Below are 15,709 nucleotides of genomic sequence, written 5' to 3'. Positions count from 1 at the left end.
GCTGCAAATGTGTTGCTGGTCAAAGCACAGCAGGTTAGGCAGCATCTCAGGAATAGAGAATTCGACGTTTCGAGCATAAGCCCTTCATCATCCTGATGAAGGGCTTATGCTCGAAACGTCGAATTCTCTATTCCTGAGATGCTGCCTAACCTGCTGTGCTTTGACCAGCAACACATTTGCAGCTGTGATCTCCAGCATCTGCAGACCTCATTTTTTACTTAATTATTTGCTGCACTTGTTCCCTTTGTGTTTCCTGCACAGGATTGCCAAGATCTTTCTGAACTGTACTTTTTCTTTGGAGTTTCTTGGCGTTAAAGTAAACATCTATGTGCTTCCGAACCAACCGTTTCCTTGGTCACGTTATTCCAATGCTACCACAATACTGATATTTATCCACCCGTATGGCGATTTGTCCAGATATATACCATCCACAAAAAGCAGGATAAATTTTTGAAGAAAACTGAACTCTCGGTGAAGTGAGTGATTGCCCTTATTATCGAGGCACACTTGATTGAATAGGGTCTCAAAGAATTTGAGTAAACTGAAGTTAGTGAGAATGAAGAGGGTGTGGGAGGTTACACGTGTGAATATTTGACCACTGATAGTTATACCTAGCACAGACGAAGATGATTGTTGAAGGTACCTAAACCAAATAGATTGCAGTGGCTTAAGGTAACTCACCAGCACTTTCTTAAGGGTACTTCAGGAAGGACAATAATTGTTGGCCCAATCAGCAAGGTCTACATCCCATAGGGGCTAGTTTAGTTGAATTAGTTGGATGGCTTGTTTGTAATGCAGCGATGCCAACAGCATGGGTTCAATAGCTGCACTTTGAGGCTAATATGAAGGATTCTACTACTTGACTTTCCTCTTGTCTGAGGCATGGTGACCCTTCGGGTTAAATCACCACTGGTCATATGTTGGGAAGACCACAGTGACTTTTTACATCCCATTAAACAAATCTTAAAAAAAATCATCTCCGCTGTGGGACAACTCTGCAGGAGTTCTGCAGGATGGTGTCCTACACCCACCTATTTTCAGCAGTTTCATCAATGACCTTCTGTCTGTCATTAGGTCAGAAGTAGTGATGTTCACTGTGCAATGAGAAATGTTCATCATGAATCATGATTCCTCAGATTTAGGCAGTCTGTCTAAATACAGCAAGAACTTGATGATATTTGAGTAGGACTGATGCAGTTTGTATAATACAAATGCCCGGCAATGACCACCTCCAACAAGATGAGTTTTAACCATTTCAAAATGACTATTGCTAAAGCCTCCACTACCAATGTCATAGAACATAGAACAATACAGCACAGAACAGGCCCTTCGGCCCACGATGTTGTGCTGAACATCTATCCTAGATTAAGCACCCATCCATGTACCTATCCAATTGCCGCTTAAAGGTAGTCAATGATTCTGACTCTACCACTCCCACGGGCAGTGCATTCCATGCCCCCACCACTCTCTGGGTAAAGAACCCACCCCTGACATCTCCCCTATACCTTCCACCCTTCACCTTAAATTTATGTCCCCTTGTAATACTCTGTTGTACCTGGGGAAAAAGTTTCTGACTGTCTACTCTATCTATTCCTCTGATCATCTTATAAACCTCTATCAAGTCACCCCTCATCCTTCGCCGTTCCAACGAGAAAAGGCCGAGAACTCTCAACCTGTCCTCGTACAACCTATTCTCCATTCCAGGCAACATCCTGGTAAATCTTCTCTGCACCCTCTCCAAAGCTTCCACATCTTTCCTAAAGTGAGGCGACCAGAACTGCACACAGTACTCCAAATGTGGCCTAACCAAAGTCCTGTACAGCTGCAACATCACTTTACGACTCTTGAATTCAATCCCTCTGCTAATGAACGCTAATACACCATAGGCCTTCTTACAAGCTCTATCCACCTGATTGGCAACTTTCAAAGATCTATGTACATAGACCCCAAGATCCCTCTGTTCCTCCACCTGACTAAGAACCCTACAGTTAACCCTGTATTCCGCATTCTTATTTGTTCTTCCAAAATGGACAACCTCACACTTGGCAGGGTTGAACTCCATCTGCCACTCCTCAGCCCAGCAGCGCATCATATCTAAGTCCCTTTGCAGCCAACAACAGCCCTCCTCACTGTCCACAACTCCACCAATCTTCGTATCATTTGCAAATTTACTGACCCACCTTTCGACTCCCTCATCCAAGTCATTAATAAAAATTACAAACAGCAGAGGACCCAGAACTGATCCCTGCGGAACTCTACTTGTAACTGGGCTCCAGGCTGAATATTTACCGTCTACCACCACTCTCTGACTTCGACCGGTTAGCCAGTTTTCAATCCAATTGGCCAAGTTTCCCTCTATCCCATGCCTCCTGACTTTCCGCATAAGCCTACCATGGGGAACCTTATCAAATGCCTTACTAAAATCCATGTACACTACATCCACTGCTCTACCCTCATCCACATGCTTGGTCACCTCCTCAAAGAATTCAATAAGACTTGTAAGGCAAGACCTACCCTTCACAAATTCGTGCTGGCTGTCCCTAATCAAGCTGTGTCTTTCCAGATACTCAAATCCTATCCCTCAGTACCCTTTCCATTAGTTTGCCTACCACAGAAGTAAGACTAACTGGCCTGTAATTCCCGGGGTTATCCCTATTTCCTTTCTTGAACAGGGGCACAACATTCGCTACTCTCCAGTCCCCTGGTACCACCCCTGTTGACAGTGAAGACGAAAAGATCATTGCCAATGGTACTGCAATTTCCTCTCTTGCTTCCCACATAATCCTAGGATATATCCCATCAGGCCCGGGGACTTGTCTATCCTCAAGTTGTTCAAAATGTCCAACACATCTTCCTTCCTAACAAGTATCTCTTCTAGCTTACCAGTCCGTTTCACACTCTCCTCTTCAACAATACGGTCCCTCTCGTTCGTAAATACTGAAGAAAAGTACTTGTTCAAGACCTCTCCTATCTCTTCCGACTCAATACACAATCTCCCACTACTGTCCTTGATCGGACCTACCCTCGTTCTCGTCATTCTCGTGTTTCTCACATACGCATAAAATGCCTTGGGGTTATCCTTGATCCTATCCGCCAAGGATTTTTCATGCCCTCTCTTAGCTCTCTTAATCCCTTTCTTCAGGTCCCTTCTGGCTATCCTGTATCCCTCCACTGCTCTGTCTGAACCCTGTTTCCTCAACCTTATGTAAGCCTCCTTCTTCCTCTGGGGTTACTATTGACTGAAACTGAACTGAACTCGCCACATTTATACTGAGTGTACAAAACTGGTCTAGAAACTAGGAATTCTGAAGCATGCAACTTCCCTTGAATCCATAAGGCTTGTTCCCCTCAAGGCACAAATTCAGGTATGGTAGAGAGTCATGTAACATGGAATCAGACCCTCCATCCAACTCTATGCTGACTACATTTCCCAAACTAAATTCTTCCCACTTGCCCGCATGTGGCCCATATCACTTTAAATCTTTCCTATTCATGTACCTGTCCAAATTTTTTAATGTTGTAACTTTACCTGCATATGCCACTTCTCTTCTGGCAGATTATTCCACAAATGCATCACCCACTGTGTGAAACAAATTGCCCCTAAAGTCCCTTTTAAATATTCCTCCTCTCGCCTTAAAAAATTATACCCCCTAGATTTGAACTTGCCCACCGTATGGAAAAGATTTTTGCTGTTCACCTTATCTATGTCCTGCATGACTTTATAAAGCTCTATAAGATCTCCCCTCCAATTCCTATGCTCCAGTGAAATACGTCCTAGCCTATCCTTATAACTCAAACTCTCTAGTCTCAGCAACATCCTGGTAAATCTTTTCTCAACCCCCTCCAATTTAATAATATCCTTCCTATAGGAGGGCAACCAGAACTGTACACAGTACTCCAAAACCTCAATGACATCCTAACTCCAACACTCAATGGGCTGAGCAATGAAGGCAAGCATGCTAAATATTTTTCTTGACTACCTTGTCTAACTGTGATGCAATTTTCAAGAACTATGTACTTGCATCTCTCTGTCGGACAACACTCCCATCCAAGGCTCTACCGTTAACGGTATAAGTCCTACCCTTGTTTACTTTACCAAAATGCAATCCCTCGTGTTTATCCAAATTAAACTCTGCCTACCAGTCCTCAGCCCATTGGCTCAATTGCTCAAGATTCCTTTGTAATCTTAGTCAACAGTGAATGTGGTTATCTATACCACCACTTTTGGTGTCACCCATAAACTTACTAACCATGCCTCCTAAATTCTCACCTAAATTGTTTCTGAGTGATAAACAAAAATGGATCCAGTACCAATCCCTAAGGAACACTGCTGGTCATAGTTCTGTGTTCCACAAAACAGCCCTCCACCACCATCACCCTCTGTCTCCTACAGTCAAGCCAATTTTATATCCAGTTAGTAAGCTCTCCTTGAATCCCATGTAATCTAACTGCAAAACCTGTGCCCACACCTCCCCCTTACCTCCATCCAAGGCCCCAAAGGAGTCTTCCATATCCATCAAAGTTTCACTGTACGTCCATGTGTCGTTTACTGTATCTGTTACTCCTGATATGGTCTCCTCTACATTGGGGAGACTGGACACCAACTTGCAGAGTGCTTCAGAGATCCTCTCTAGGACACCTGCACCAATCAGCCCCACCACCCCATGGCTGAACACTTCAACTCCCCCCTCCCATTTCACAATGCAGGTCCTGGGCCGCCTCCAATGCCACTCCCTAACCACCTGGCACCTGCAGGAAGAATACCTCCTCTTCCACCTTGAGACCCTACAGTCTCACGGCATCAATGTGGATATCATCAGTTTCCTCATTTTCCCCTCTTTCCTTCCCCCCCCCCCCCCCCAACCTTATCCCAGATCCAACATTCCAACTCTCGTCACTCTCTTGACCTGTCCTACCTGTCTATCTTCCTTCCCACCTATATGCTCCGTGCTCCCCTCCGACCTATCACCGTCACCTCCACCTCCTTCCAACTATCTCACACTCAGCTACCTTCCCCCAGCCTGATCCCCCTTCCGTTTATCTCACCACTGCCTCGACTCACAGCTTCATCCCTGATGAAGAGCTTTTGCCCAAAACATTGACTCTCCTGCTCCTCAGATGCTGCCTGACCTGCTGTGCTTTTTCAGCATCAAACTCGCAACTATAATCTCCAGCATCTGTAGTCCTCACTTTTGCATAATCAGTCTAACGTGCACAACCTTGTCACAGGCTTTACTAAAGTCCTTGTAGACAATGTCTACTGCTCTGTTATCATCAATGTTTTTCGTTATGTCCTCAAGAAAGCTCAATCAACTTTGGGGGACAAAACTTCCTTGTACAAGGCTATGCTGACTATCCCTAATCAGGCCTTCCCTCTCTAAATGCACGTAAATCCTAACTCTCAGAATCTCCTTCAACAACTTACCAACCACTGATGTCAGACTCGCAGGTCTATAGTTCCCAGGCTGCTGCTTAGAGCCATTCTGAAATAAAGACACATTAGCCACCCTCCAGTTCTCTCGCACCTCACCCGTGACTATAGATGATACAAACATCTCTGCTAGGGGTCTTGCAATTTTTTCCCTAACTTGGCACCATGTTCTCGGATACTTTTGATCAGGTCCTGGAGATTTATTCACCTTCATATTTTTTTAAGACCTCCAGCACTTTCTCTTCTGTAATGTGGAATAGGTTACTCCCCACTTGCCTGGATGGGTGCAGCTGCAACAACACAAGAATCTTGACACCATCCAGGACAGAGCAGCCACTGATTGACAAACTGTCCATAATCTGAAAGATTCACTTTCTCCACCACCAATCGGGACAGCAGTGTGTACCATTTACAGATCACACTGCAACCAGTCACCAAGTGTTCTTTGACATCAGCTCCAAAGCCACGATGTGTGCCACTTTGAAGAATGAAGCCAGACTATCCATAGGGAAACTTTCAAGTTCCCTTCCGAGCCTGACACGGTCCTAACTTGGAAGTATACAAAAGGAACCTCGATTATTCGAACGAGATGGGCGGGCAGTATTTTGTTCGTATAATTGATTATTCGGTTAACTGATTCAATGCCTCTCCTCTGGGACTGGGAGTTTTCTGAAGTTTCCTTTTTTTCCTTCCTCTGCCTGCCTTGCTCCCTCTCTGTCTCAGGGTTTGTTTCTGAGCAGACATACACTTGTGTGAAAGGGTCCTGCAGCATTGACAGTGAACACTTTCTATGTCTGCTCCCCATTTGGGAGACTAGGCAGCAGTACACTTTGATAATACCTCTTCCCACCCCCACCCCTCTGCCCCCAAGAATGGAGATAGCCACCAGGCTGGACGACAACAGCAAGATTGCGCACACACACACCATTATTGACAATTCCCACTCTACCCTGTACAGGGTAATGTTGGGGAGATTATCTGGGGAAGGGGGGGGGTTTAGTGGGCACTCCTGTGTGGAATACCAGGGTAAGTGTAGGTGGAGAGGGAGGGCAGGAGGTTGGCGACAGTGCCTGGGCTCCCATCGATGTCCGGGGCTGTTCTTGGCAGCATTTCAGTAAGTCAAGTTTACTTTTAATCATTGTAAACTAAAAGCACGATCAGTGTTGATAACACCTCTTTGATGGAGAAAGTGAGGACTGGAGATCAGGGCTGAAAATGTGGTACTGGAAATGCGCAGTAGGTCAGGCAGCATCCAAGGAGCAGGAGAATTGATGTTTCGGGTATGAGTCGATTCTCCTGCTCCTTGGATGCTGCCTGACCTGCGCTTTTCCAGAAACACATTTTCAAATCCTCTTTGATGTAATGTTCCTATCGGGACCTTGAGATCATCTTCAGACAATCCGAAATTCGGATAATTGATATTCAGATAATCGAAGATCCTCTGTATTCTTTTAGTATTGCTGGATTAATATCTTCGATCTCTCTTCCTGACAGCATTCTGGGTCTACCTCATGGCATATGGACTGCAACTGTTCAAGAAGGTGGCTCATCACCACCAACCTGAGGGCGATTAGTGATAAATACTAGCCTCGCCACCGAACCTGTGCCCATATTCTGTGAATGAATAAACAAAATATTTGTAAATCAATGGAATACATATCTGAGATTTTTTAAAATTGTAATAGAATAGACAATGTTTGTAAACTCATCGGGTAACACTAGTGGAGAGAAACCGGTTTAACTTTTCAGGTTAATGACCTTTTATCAGAACTGGAATATGCTAGAGGTGAACCACTTAAAATTGTGTATGTCGAACAGGCTGTAGTCTTAACTTTTTTTCTTTTGCATTTAAAAAGTTTAGTAATGGGGATGCTGTTACATGGAACTATAGAAATGTAGTGAAGCGTGCAAAGAAATTGTGTTAGTGTCTCCTAGTGAGCCAAGTAAACTATGGCCTATTACTAAAACAAATTTGATAAAATTAATCTGTGCTGAAACTAATCCTCTTTTGAGAGTTTTCTTATTTTACATTTTGGGTTAAGGTGCATAATGGTTCTCAATACAGTTCTTTAGTCTAAGTTTGAAGTAAATGGAACTTCAGGACTGGTATGCAAATAAAAGCAAAATATTGCAGATGCTGGAATCTTAAACGAACAAAATTTCAGCAGTTCTGACAGCATCTGTTGAGAGAGGAACAGCATCAATGTTTTAAGTTCTGAAAAAGAGTGATACAACACATGATGTTAGCTCCATTTCTATCTCCAGAGATGCTGCCAGACATGCTGAGTTTCTCTAGCATTTTCAGTTTGTTGTAATAGCGTGCTGTGTTTCAGGATGCTTTACTGTTTAAAGGATATCGTTGATTTTTACTGCTGTTCTTCATGGAGGTTACAATGCTTTCTGTATTCTATTACCATGAGGTATTATGGGGTATAATTTATAAAGATGAAACTTTAAAATCCACACTTGGAATACTAATTTAATGCTGTGTAAAAATATCGGCAAAATTAGTCATCCAATTGTTTTTCCTTATCCACCTGATTTGATAACTGAAGTCTTAACATCGGAGTGTAAAACACAATTCTTTCCCCTTTCATGACACTTGTAGGAGTACAGCTGTACTAATGTTTACCTCCATTTGTGATAATAAAAAGAAAAGGTCAGTACTTCACATAATGTGATGACATCTAACTGCTAATATGTGATATAATAGTAATTTGTGTACCCATGTAATTTCTGAAGGTCAGAAGTATTTTTATCAAGGCATATTTTGAATTGATTAGGTTTTAAATATGTTTGACCATGTTTTTAGATCATCTATTGTGTCCTTGTTTTGATCCCATTTCAGATGATTGCCTTTATCTCTTGCCTATGCCATGGAATCGTTTTGGCCTCCATTCTTATGATTCCAGCTGGAGCAGGAATTTTTGGAGGGACTGGTAGGTTTGCTGCATCTTCGGTTTGGTGGGAGGTATTAGAATAGGCTTTTGAATGACTTCAAAGTGTAAAGTAACTCAAGTTCTCCGAGACAAAAACAGGAAGTTGCTGGAAAAGTACAGCAAGTCTGGCAGCATCTGTGAAGAGAAATCAACGTTAACATTTTAGGTCTGGTGACTCATCCTCGGAACTAATGGTATTTAGGAAAATGTTAGTTCCTATGCAGAAGATAGGATGGGGGGGACAGGGTAAGGTGTAAAGGAAAGGTGGGAATAGATCCCAAAGAGAGACCAGAATAAATGGACAGACAAAGGAGTCGATAACCATCTGCCTAGGAGGGTGAAAATCTGTTAATGGGTCTGTAAGTGACTAACAATACATAGTGTGTAATGGCAGGCTGTGTGATGGGAAACGGGGTTAGGACATGGGAGAGTTCAGGCTCTAAAATTATTGAACTTGATATTGAGTCCAGAGGGCTGCAGGGTCCCCAAGTAGAGGTGTTCTTCCAGCTTGCGCTGAGTTTTGCTGGAACACTGCAGCAGACCTGAGACAAGAGATGTTGGCCAGGGAGTAGGATGGTGTATTAAAGTGGCAGGCACCTGGAAGCTCAGGGTCATTTTGGAGGGCAGAGTGAAGATGTTCTGTAAAGTTACACTTTGTTTCCCCAGTGTGGAGGAAACCACATTGTGAGCAGTGAATGCCTAAACTAGATTGTGGGAAGTGCAGGTAAAGTACTGTTTCACCTGGAAGGTATGTGTGGGCCCTTGGATACTGAGGAGGGAAGAGGTAAGTGAGCAGGTGTTACTCCTTCAGTGGTTGCAGAGGAAGGTGCCATGGGGCTGTGGGGATGAAGGAAGAATGGACCAGGGTGTCCTGGACGGAACGGTCTCTGCGGGAGGTGGGGAGGGAAGGGGAATATGTCTGGTGGTGGCATCTCACTGGAGATGGCAGAAATGGTGCCAGATGATCTTCTGGATGTGGATGCTGATGGAGTAGTAGATAAGGACAAGGCAAACCCTATCACTGTTGTGGGAGGGGAGGGTGTGAGGGCAGAAGTGCATGATTCCTGTAGAGGAAATACATTTCCCCTCCCCTCCCCTCCCCTGCTCAACTTCCACAGGGACCATTCCCTCCGGCACACCCTGGTTTACTCTCCCTTTTACTCCCAACATGCACCCACAGCCCCATGGCACTGTACTGTGCAACTGCTGAAGATGTAAGGTCTGCCCATTTGTCCTCTGACCCCAATCTCCAAGGGCCAAACATACCTTCCAGATGAAGCAGCACTTTACCTGCACTTGTAGGCGGCACGGTGGTTAGCACTGCTGCCTCACAGTGCCAGAGACCAGGGTTCAGTTCCCGCCTCAGGTGACTGTGTGGAGTTTGCACGTTCTCCCCATGTCTGTGTGGGTTTCCTCCGGGTGTTTCCGTTTACTCCCACAATCCAAAAATGTGCAGGTTAGATGAATTGGCCATGCTAAATTGCCCATAGTGTTAGGTGAAGGGGTAAATGTAGGAGAATGGGTCTGGGTGGGCTATGCTTCGGCGGGTTGGTGTGGACTTGTTGGGCCGAAGGGCCTGTTTCCACACTGTAAGTAATCTATTCTAATCTAATCTTCTCACAATCTAATCTACTGTATTCACTGCTCACAACGTGATCTACTCCACACTGGGGAAATGAAGGGTTGACAGATGTTCTGCAAAGCAGTCACCCAATGTTCTACCCACAAAAAAGACCCTGAGCTGCCATATGCCTGACACTTTAAAACATTACCCTGTTCCCTGGCCAACATCTCTGTCTCAGGTTTGCTGCAATGTTCCAGTGAAGCTCAGCGTAAACTGAAAGAACAATATCTCATTCTCCACTTGGGGACCCTGCAGCCCTCCAGCCTCCATATCGAGTTCAATAATTTTAGGGGCTGAACCCTCCTATGTCCAAGCCCCTATCCTCCACACCAGGCCTTGTTATCACATAGTCTGCCATTACACGGTACCCATTGTTCGTCACTACAGGCCCCGTTGACAGCTATTCACCCTCCTCGGCAGATTGTTATCCTTTGTCTGCCCAACTATTCTTCTCTTTCGTTGGGCTCTATCCCTACCTTTAATTTACTTCCTATCATCTTTTCCCCCCCAATCCTACCTTCTGCATAAAAACTGACATTTTCCTAACTGCCATCATTTCTGAGGACGGGTCACTACTCCCAAAATGTTAACTCTCTGATTTTTCTTCACAGATGCCGACAGACCTAGTGAGCTTTTCCAGCAACTTCAGTTTTTGTTCCTGATTTGCCGCATCTGCAGTTCTTCCAGTTTTTATCAAGTTCTCAGAGGCTTGGGTGCAGTGCTTGGGAATAATGGTTTATTTGATCATTTTTCTACTTCATTAGCAGCTTTTTTTCAGCTGTAAGGTGGGGAGAAGGTGGATTTTTTTTTTGGTAATCTTAGCGGACATTTGGAAATATCTGTACAAAGAGCAGTGGAAATGTGAAAAGAATGCACACTCTTAAAGATACAAAAGATTGTCAATTATAAAAATACAGTCATGAATTGCTTCCACTCCAACATGTTTCCTTAAATAGAATGAGTTAAGGGCTTTTGGACAAATTGTCTTGGTCAAACTTATTGGTCAAACTTATTGCATTGTCTCTCTCAGTTTAAAATCTGTGTCCACTGTCAGCATCACTATACACATTGCAGAAAAAAAGCTGAAAGTAAACTTTTTTTAAATGCAAAAAGAGAATGAGTTGACTTAAGTTCAATCAATCTTAACTTGTATAAAATATAGTCAACCGCAGGAAATGCATCGTGACTCCCTCGTCAGGTCCACACCCCCCACCAACCCAACCTCCACTCCTGGCACCTTCCCCTGCAACCGCAGGAAATGCAAAACTTGCGCCCACATCTCCTCCCTTACTTCTCTCCAAGGCCCCAAGGGATCCTTCCATATCCGCCACAAATTCACCTGCACCTCCACACACACCATCTATTGCATCCGCTGCACCCGATGTGGCCTCCGCTATATTGGGGAGACGGGCCACCTACTTGCGGAGCGCTTCAGGGAACACCTCTGGGACGCCCGGACCAACCAACCCAACCACCCCATAGCTCAACACTTTAACTCTCCCTCCCACTCCACCGAGGACATGCAGGTCCTTGGACTCCTCCATCGCCAGAACATAACAACACGATGGTTGGAGGAAGAGCGCCTCATCTTCCGCCTGGGAACCCTCCAACCACAAGGGATGAACTCAGATTTCTCCAGTTACCTCATTTCCCCCCCCCCCCCCCCCCCCACCTTGTCTCAGTCGATTCCCTCGAACTCAGCACCGCCCTCCTAACCTACAATCTTCTTCCTGACCTCTCCGCCCCCACCCCACTCCGGCCTATCACCCTCACCTTGACCTCCTTCCACCTATCACATCTCCATCGCCCCATCCCCCAAGTCCCTCCTCCCTACCTTTTATCTTAGCCTGCCTGGCACACTCTCCTCATTCCTGATGAAGGGCTCTGGCCTGAAACGTCGAATTTCCTGTTCCTTGGATGCTGCCTGACCTGCTGTGCTTTAACCAGCAACACATTTTCAGCTAAAATATAGTCTGTGACATAATATGATCATCAACTATGTTCATGATGAAGTAATGCAAACTTTTTTAAAAAAAAGTTCTTCAAAAAACTGACTTCTTTTTAGAAAGCCTTTTTGCAGAAATTTATATCAAATGTTCACTTTAACTTGCATTTTATTCAATGCTGTTTATCATAAGTTGACACTCTCTGGTAAATGCATTGATACTTTGAATAAACACAGTATTATTGAAGTAAGCTAGCATTTGTCAAATTATCTGCAACATTAGCTTTGAGCAGAGTGCATGTTAAGGAAAATAATGCTAAAAGATTCAGTTTGCGACACAAGATTTTAATGTATCTTTACAACAGCAAGTGTTAAATGTGTTTACATAGTGCCTTTAATGCAATAAAGCATCCCAAGCTGCTTCACAGGCATTATTGAACAAGCCATAACAATTGAGGACAGATGATCAAGACTGGGTCAACAAGGGAGGTTTTAAAGAAGGAAAGCAAGGGAGAGTGGCTTAAGAGAGCTCCACACCTCAGGCTCCTGAAAAGGGAAAGTACAGCTATCAACATTTGAGCAGTTAAATTCAGTGATTTTGAAAAGTTCAGAATTGGAGAGGGCAGTTGCCTTGAAGAATTGTGGGGGTCAGATGAGATTAGCAATATCTGGAGGAACAAGGCCATGGAAATATTTGAAAGCCAGAATAAGAATTTTAAAATGGAGGTCTGTCTTAATCAAGAACCAACATACATCATTGAGCACATGGGGTAATGGGCAAATCACCAGATCACTGGCGGTGATTGGAGTTTGGTGTTTGTTAATGTATGGGCGACAGAATTTTAGACACTTCCATTTTGGAGAGGATAGAATATGAAAACGTGGGAAAAATCATGCCTAATGAGCACTTTTTTGGAGATGAAGATTGAGGAGAGAGAGTGTGTGTGGGGTTTTTAAGAGACCGATTTCAATAGAGAAAATAGTCTGGGATGTTCCCTTTGCATTTCAGGTTGATCCTGGAACAATTAGCATTTTTTTTAGTGATGAGAGTGTGATGTTTGTGGTGAATGATTGAAGCCAAACTTGCTCAAAATAACTAAAATGCAACATCTAATGTGGGTCTGACATTAGTTTGATAGAAGAACAACCAGGGTGAAGAGTGTCTAAAATTATAATATTTGTTCTGTCTTAGATGTTCTGTATGGAAGAATTGGAACAGATATTACGTTGATATGCAAGGCTGCTAATAACAGGTACTCTCTGTTAAATTCTGGATAATCATGAATTCATGTGAAAAGTGTTTTCCTGGTCTTTTTGTTTTTTACATTATTATCCCAGTGCTTTTCTATGTGGAATTGTATAGTAATCGCCATTAGATAGCAGCTTAATCTCCTTTGTTAGCTGAGGGGAAAGAGAGGTGTTATGTGATCATGATGCTTGGCTAAGACTAGAAAATCACAACTTCTGTTCACTTAATCCCTTTTAATGTTGAAAACAAACAGATGGCCTGTGAAAAATAGATACTGATCTAAGAAAACAAGAATTAGGAGGGGTGTTAAACAGCTTGATACAAGAAATGATGTTTGTGATTTTTGTTGAAGTCATAGAGTTCATTTTTAAAAAAATTTAAGGTTGCCATTTAGCCCTATGTGTCTGTGTTGGCTGTAAACAATCTATTCAGTCGGAGCCCACTCTCCAGCTCTAGGCTTGTAGCTCTGTAAATTACAGTAATTCAAGTGCATAGTCAGCACTTTTTTTTCACAAAGCAAGGAGCTTTCTGTTCTGTACCATCCTTTTGGACAATGAATTTCACTACCTCACCTTGCCATTGGCTGAAAACATTTATCCTCAACTCTCCATTGATCCTTCGAATAGTTACTTAACTGTAAGGTAACTGATTATTGACTTCACAAAGGGAACTAGATCCACCCTACCTAAGCCCCTCATAATGCCAGAATTTCAACTGAAACCTCTGTCCCAAAGAAAGCAATGTCTTCCTATTGAATCTTTCTTTAATAAAACCATGATTGAAGACTGGGAGTAGGCCATCAGTCCATTGAGTCTGCTCAGCCATTCAGCGAGGTCATGGTTGATCAGGTAATCCTCAATGCCACTTTCTTGCCTTGTTCCAGGGTGTGGTCTGAGTAGTGCTTTATAGTTTTAGCAAGACCTCCTTACTTTTATAATCTTTTTTTTTGAAATAAAGGCCAACAGTTACCCATTACTCACTGAAGTTGGATGATAGCTTAGATTCTCCAAGCTAAATTTCTGCATTCTCGGCAACATTGACTCTTCTCTGCTGTAGACTCTGTGCAATCACTTTCAGAATATGAAAGGTTCTTTGATGCAAAGTTAAACTCCCTGCCTTTGAATTGAATTAGCTTTATTGTCACATGTACTTAAATGAGTACAGTGAAAAGTTGATAAGTTGCCACTTAGTGCTATCTTCGATATAATGGTAGATTGTTACACTGTAATTAACAATGTCACCAACACACCGGGACTTCTTATGTACAGAGTACCTAGGTGCAATTCTTACTCAGAGTAGAGAAATAAAGAAAAACATAAATTACAGCTATTCCTGAAGAAGGGCTTATGCCCGAAACGTCGATTCTCCTGCTCCTCTGATGCTGCCTGGCCTGCTGCGCTTTTCCAGCACCACACTTTTCAAATAAATTACAGCTATACCAAATATAACCATAGGTCAGAAAAAACAGGAAGGAAAGTTGAAAGGACCACACATCACAATCTCTCCTCACCGGTTGTCTGCAGTAGGCCAGCGCAGGGGGCTTCTGCATGGTCTGATCTCAGCTGCTGCCATGCATGCACTCTGGGCCACTGGTGTCCCCCTCACCACCCCTTCAAGCCTCACTTCTGGGTCAGAGGTCCAAGTTTAAGCCCCGTACCAGATCCCATTGTTCTTGGCTGCAGCATCACAATGCAATTCAACAGTCTGTTAATGAGGACATCAGGAGTTTGAATAGCTAGGATGTAAATTGAAACAAATTAAACCATGAAAAAATGAGAGAGGCATAAATAAAATTGGAGACATGACCATATGACTCGAAGGAGAAATGTGTTTTGATTTAGGGAGTACTGGCTGCAATGCTGGGGATGATGGGAGCTGTGCTGTTCCAATAGTCTTCATATAAACTCTGCTGGAATTAATGACCTGGTGCTTTGTGCAGTTAGTGATAGGGAAGGCTTTAAACTACATAGTCTTCAGATCAAATCAGGGAGGTAAGGTATGAGAGAAAGGTAGTGATAATTAGATCAAGAGTATTGATAATCAGAGCATGCAAGGAAGAGACAGCACCTATTGAAGTTTGGAGTGCAGGTGCTAATAAGGCTAGAGATTGCAAAAATAGTAAAATGGTGGAACTAAGTTTTGTATCTTAATGCACAATATATATCAAAACAGATTATTGATGGCTCGAATAGAAATAAGAATGAATGGTATGATGGCTGTTAAAGAGACATGGCTGCAAGATAGCAAACCTGAATATATAAAGGTACAGGATATTTTGGGAGAAAGCTTGGAAAAATGATGGGGAAGCTGGTTTAATTAAAGAGCCCTAAAAGAAATATCTGTTGTGATTTTAAAAATCTAGCTACATACTCATTTGGAGTGATTTTTAGGCCACCTAACATTTCTTTCCCTTCCCACCTTAAACCTGTTCAGTGTTATCCTCCACCTACCTTGTGCTTTATTTATGGTGCTAGTGAATCACAAGCACAACAGGTTGTGGTTACACAGCATGGATCAGACT

At 43.3% G+C, this 15,709-nt stretch overlaps 1 protein-coding gene across 1 annotated transcript in view; it reads left to right on the top strand.

The window, feature by feature from the left end:
• il11ra (interleukin 11 receptor subunit alpha) overlaps positions 1–15,709 on the top strand; it is an 81,839-nt gene that overhangs the window by 31,708 nt on the left and 34,422 nt on the right. The window contains exons 2-3 of the mRNA XM_060854780.1: positions 8,280–8,370; positions 13,132–13,192. Coding sequence (XP_060710763.1) covers positions 8,280–8,370; positions 13,132–13,192 — 152 coding nt within the window. The remainder of the gene's footprint in view (positions 1–8,279; positions 8,371–13,131; positions 13,193–15,709) is intronic.

This window comes from Hemiscyllium ocellatum, chromosome 1 (assembly GCF_020745735.1).
Source record: "Hemiscyllium ocellatum isolate sHemOce1 chromosome 1, sHemOce1.pat.X.cur, whole genome shotgun sequence".
Lineage (NCBI taxonomy): Eukaryota > Metazoa > Chordata > Chondrichthyes > Orectolobiformes > Hemiscylliidae > Hemiscyllium > Hemiscyllium ocellatum.
Note: the sequence above shows the minus strand (reverse complement) of the source record. Positions and strands in the feature narration are given on the sequence as shown.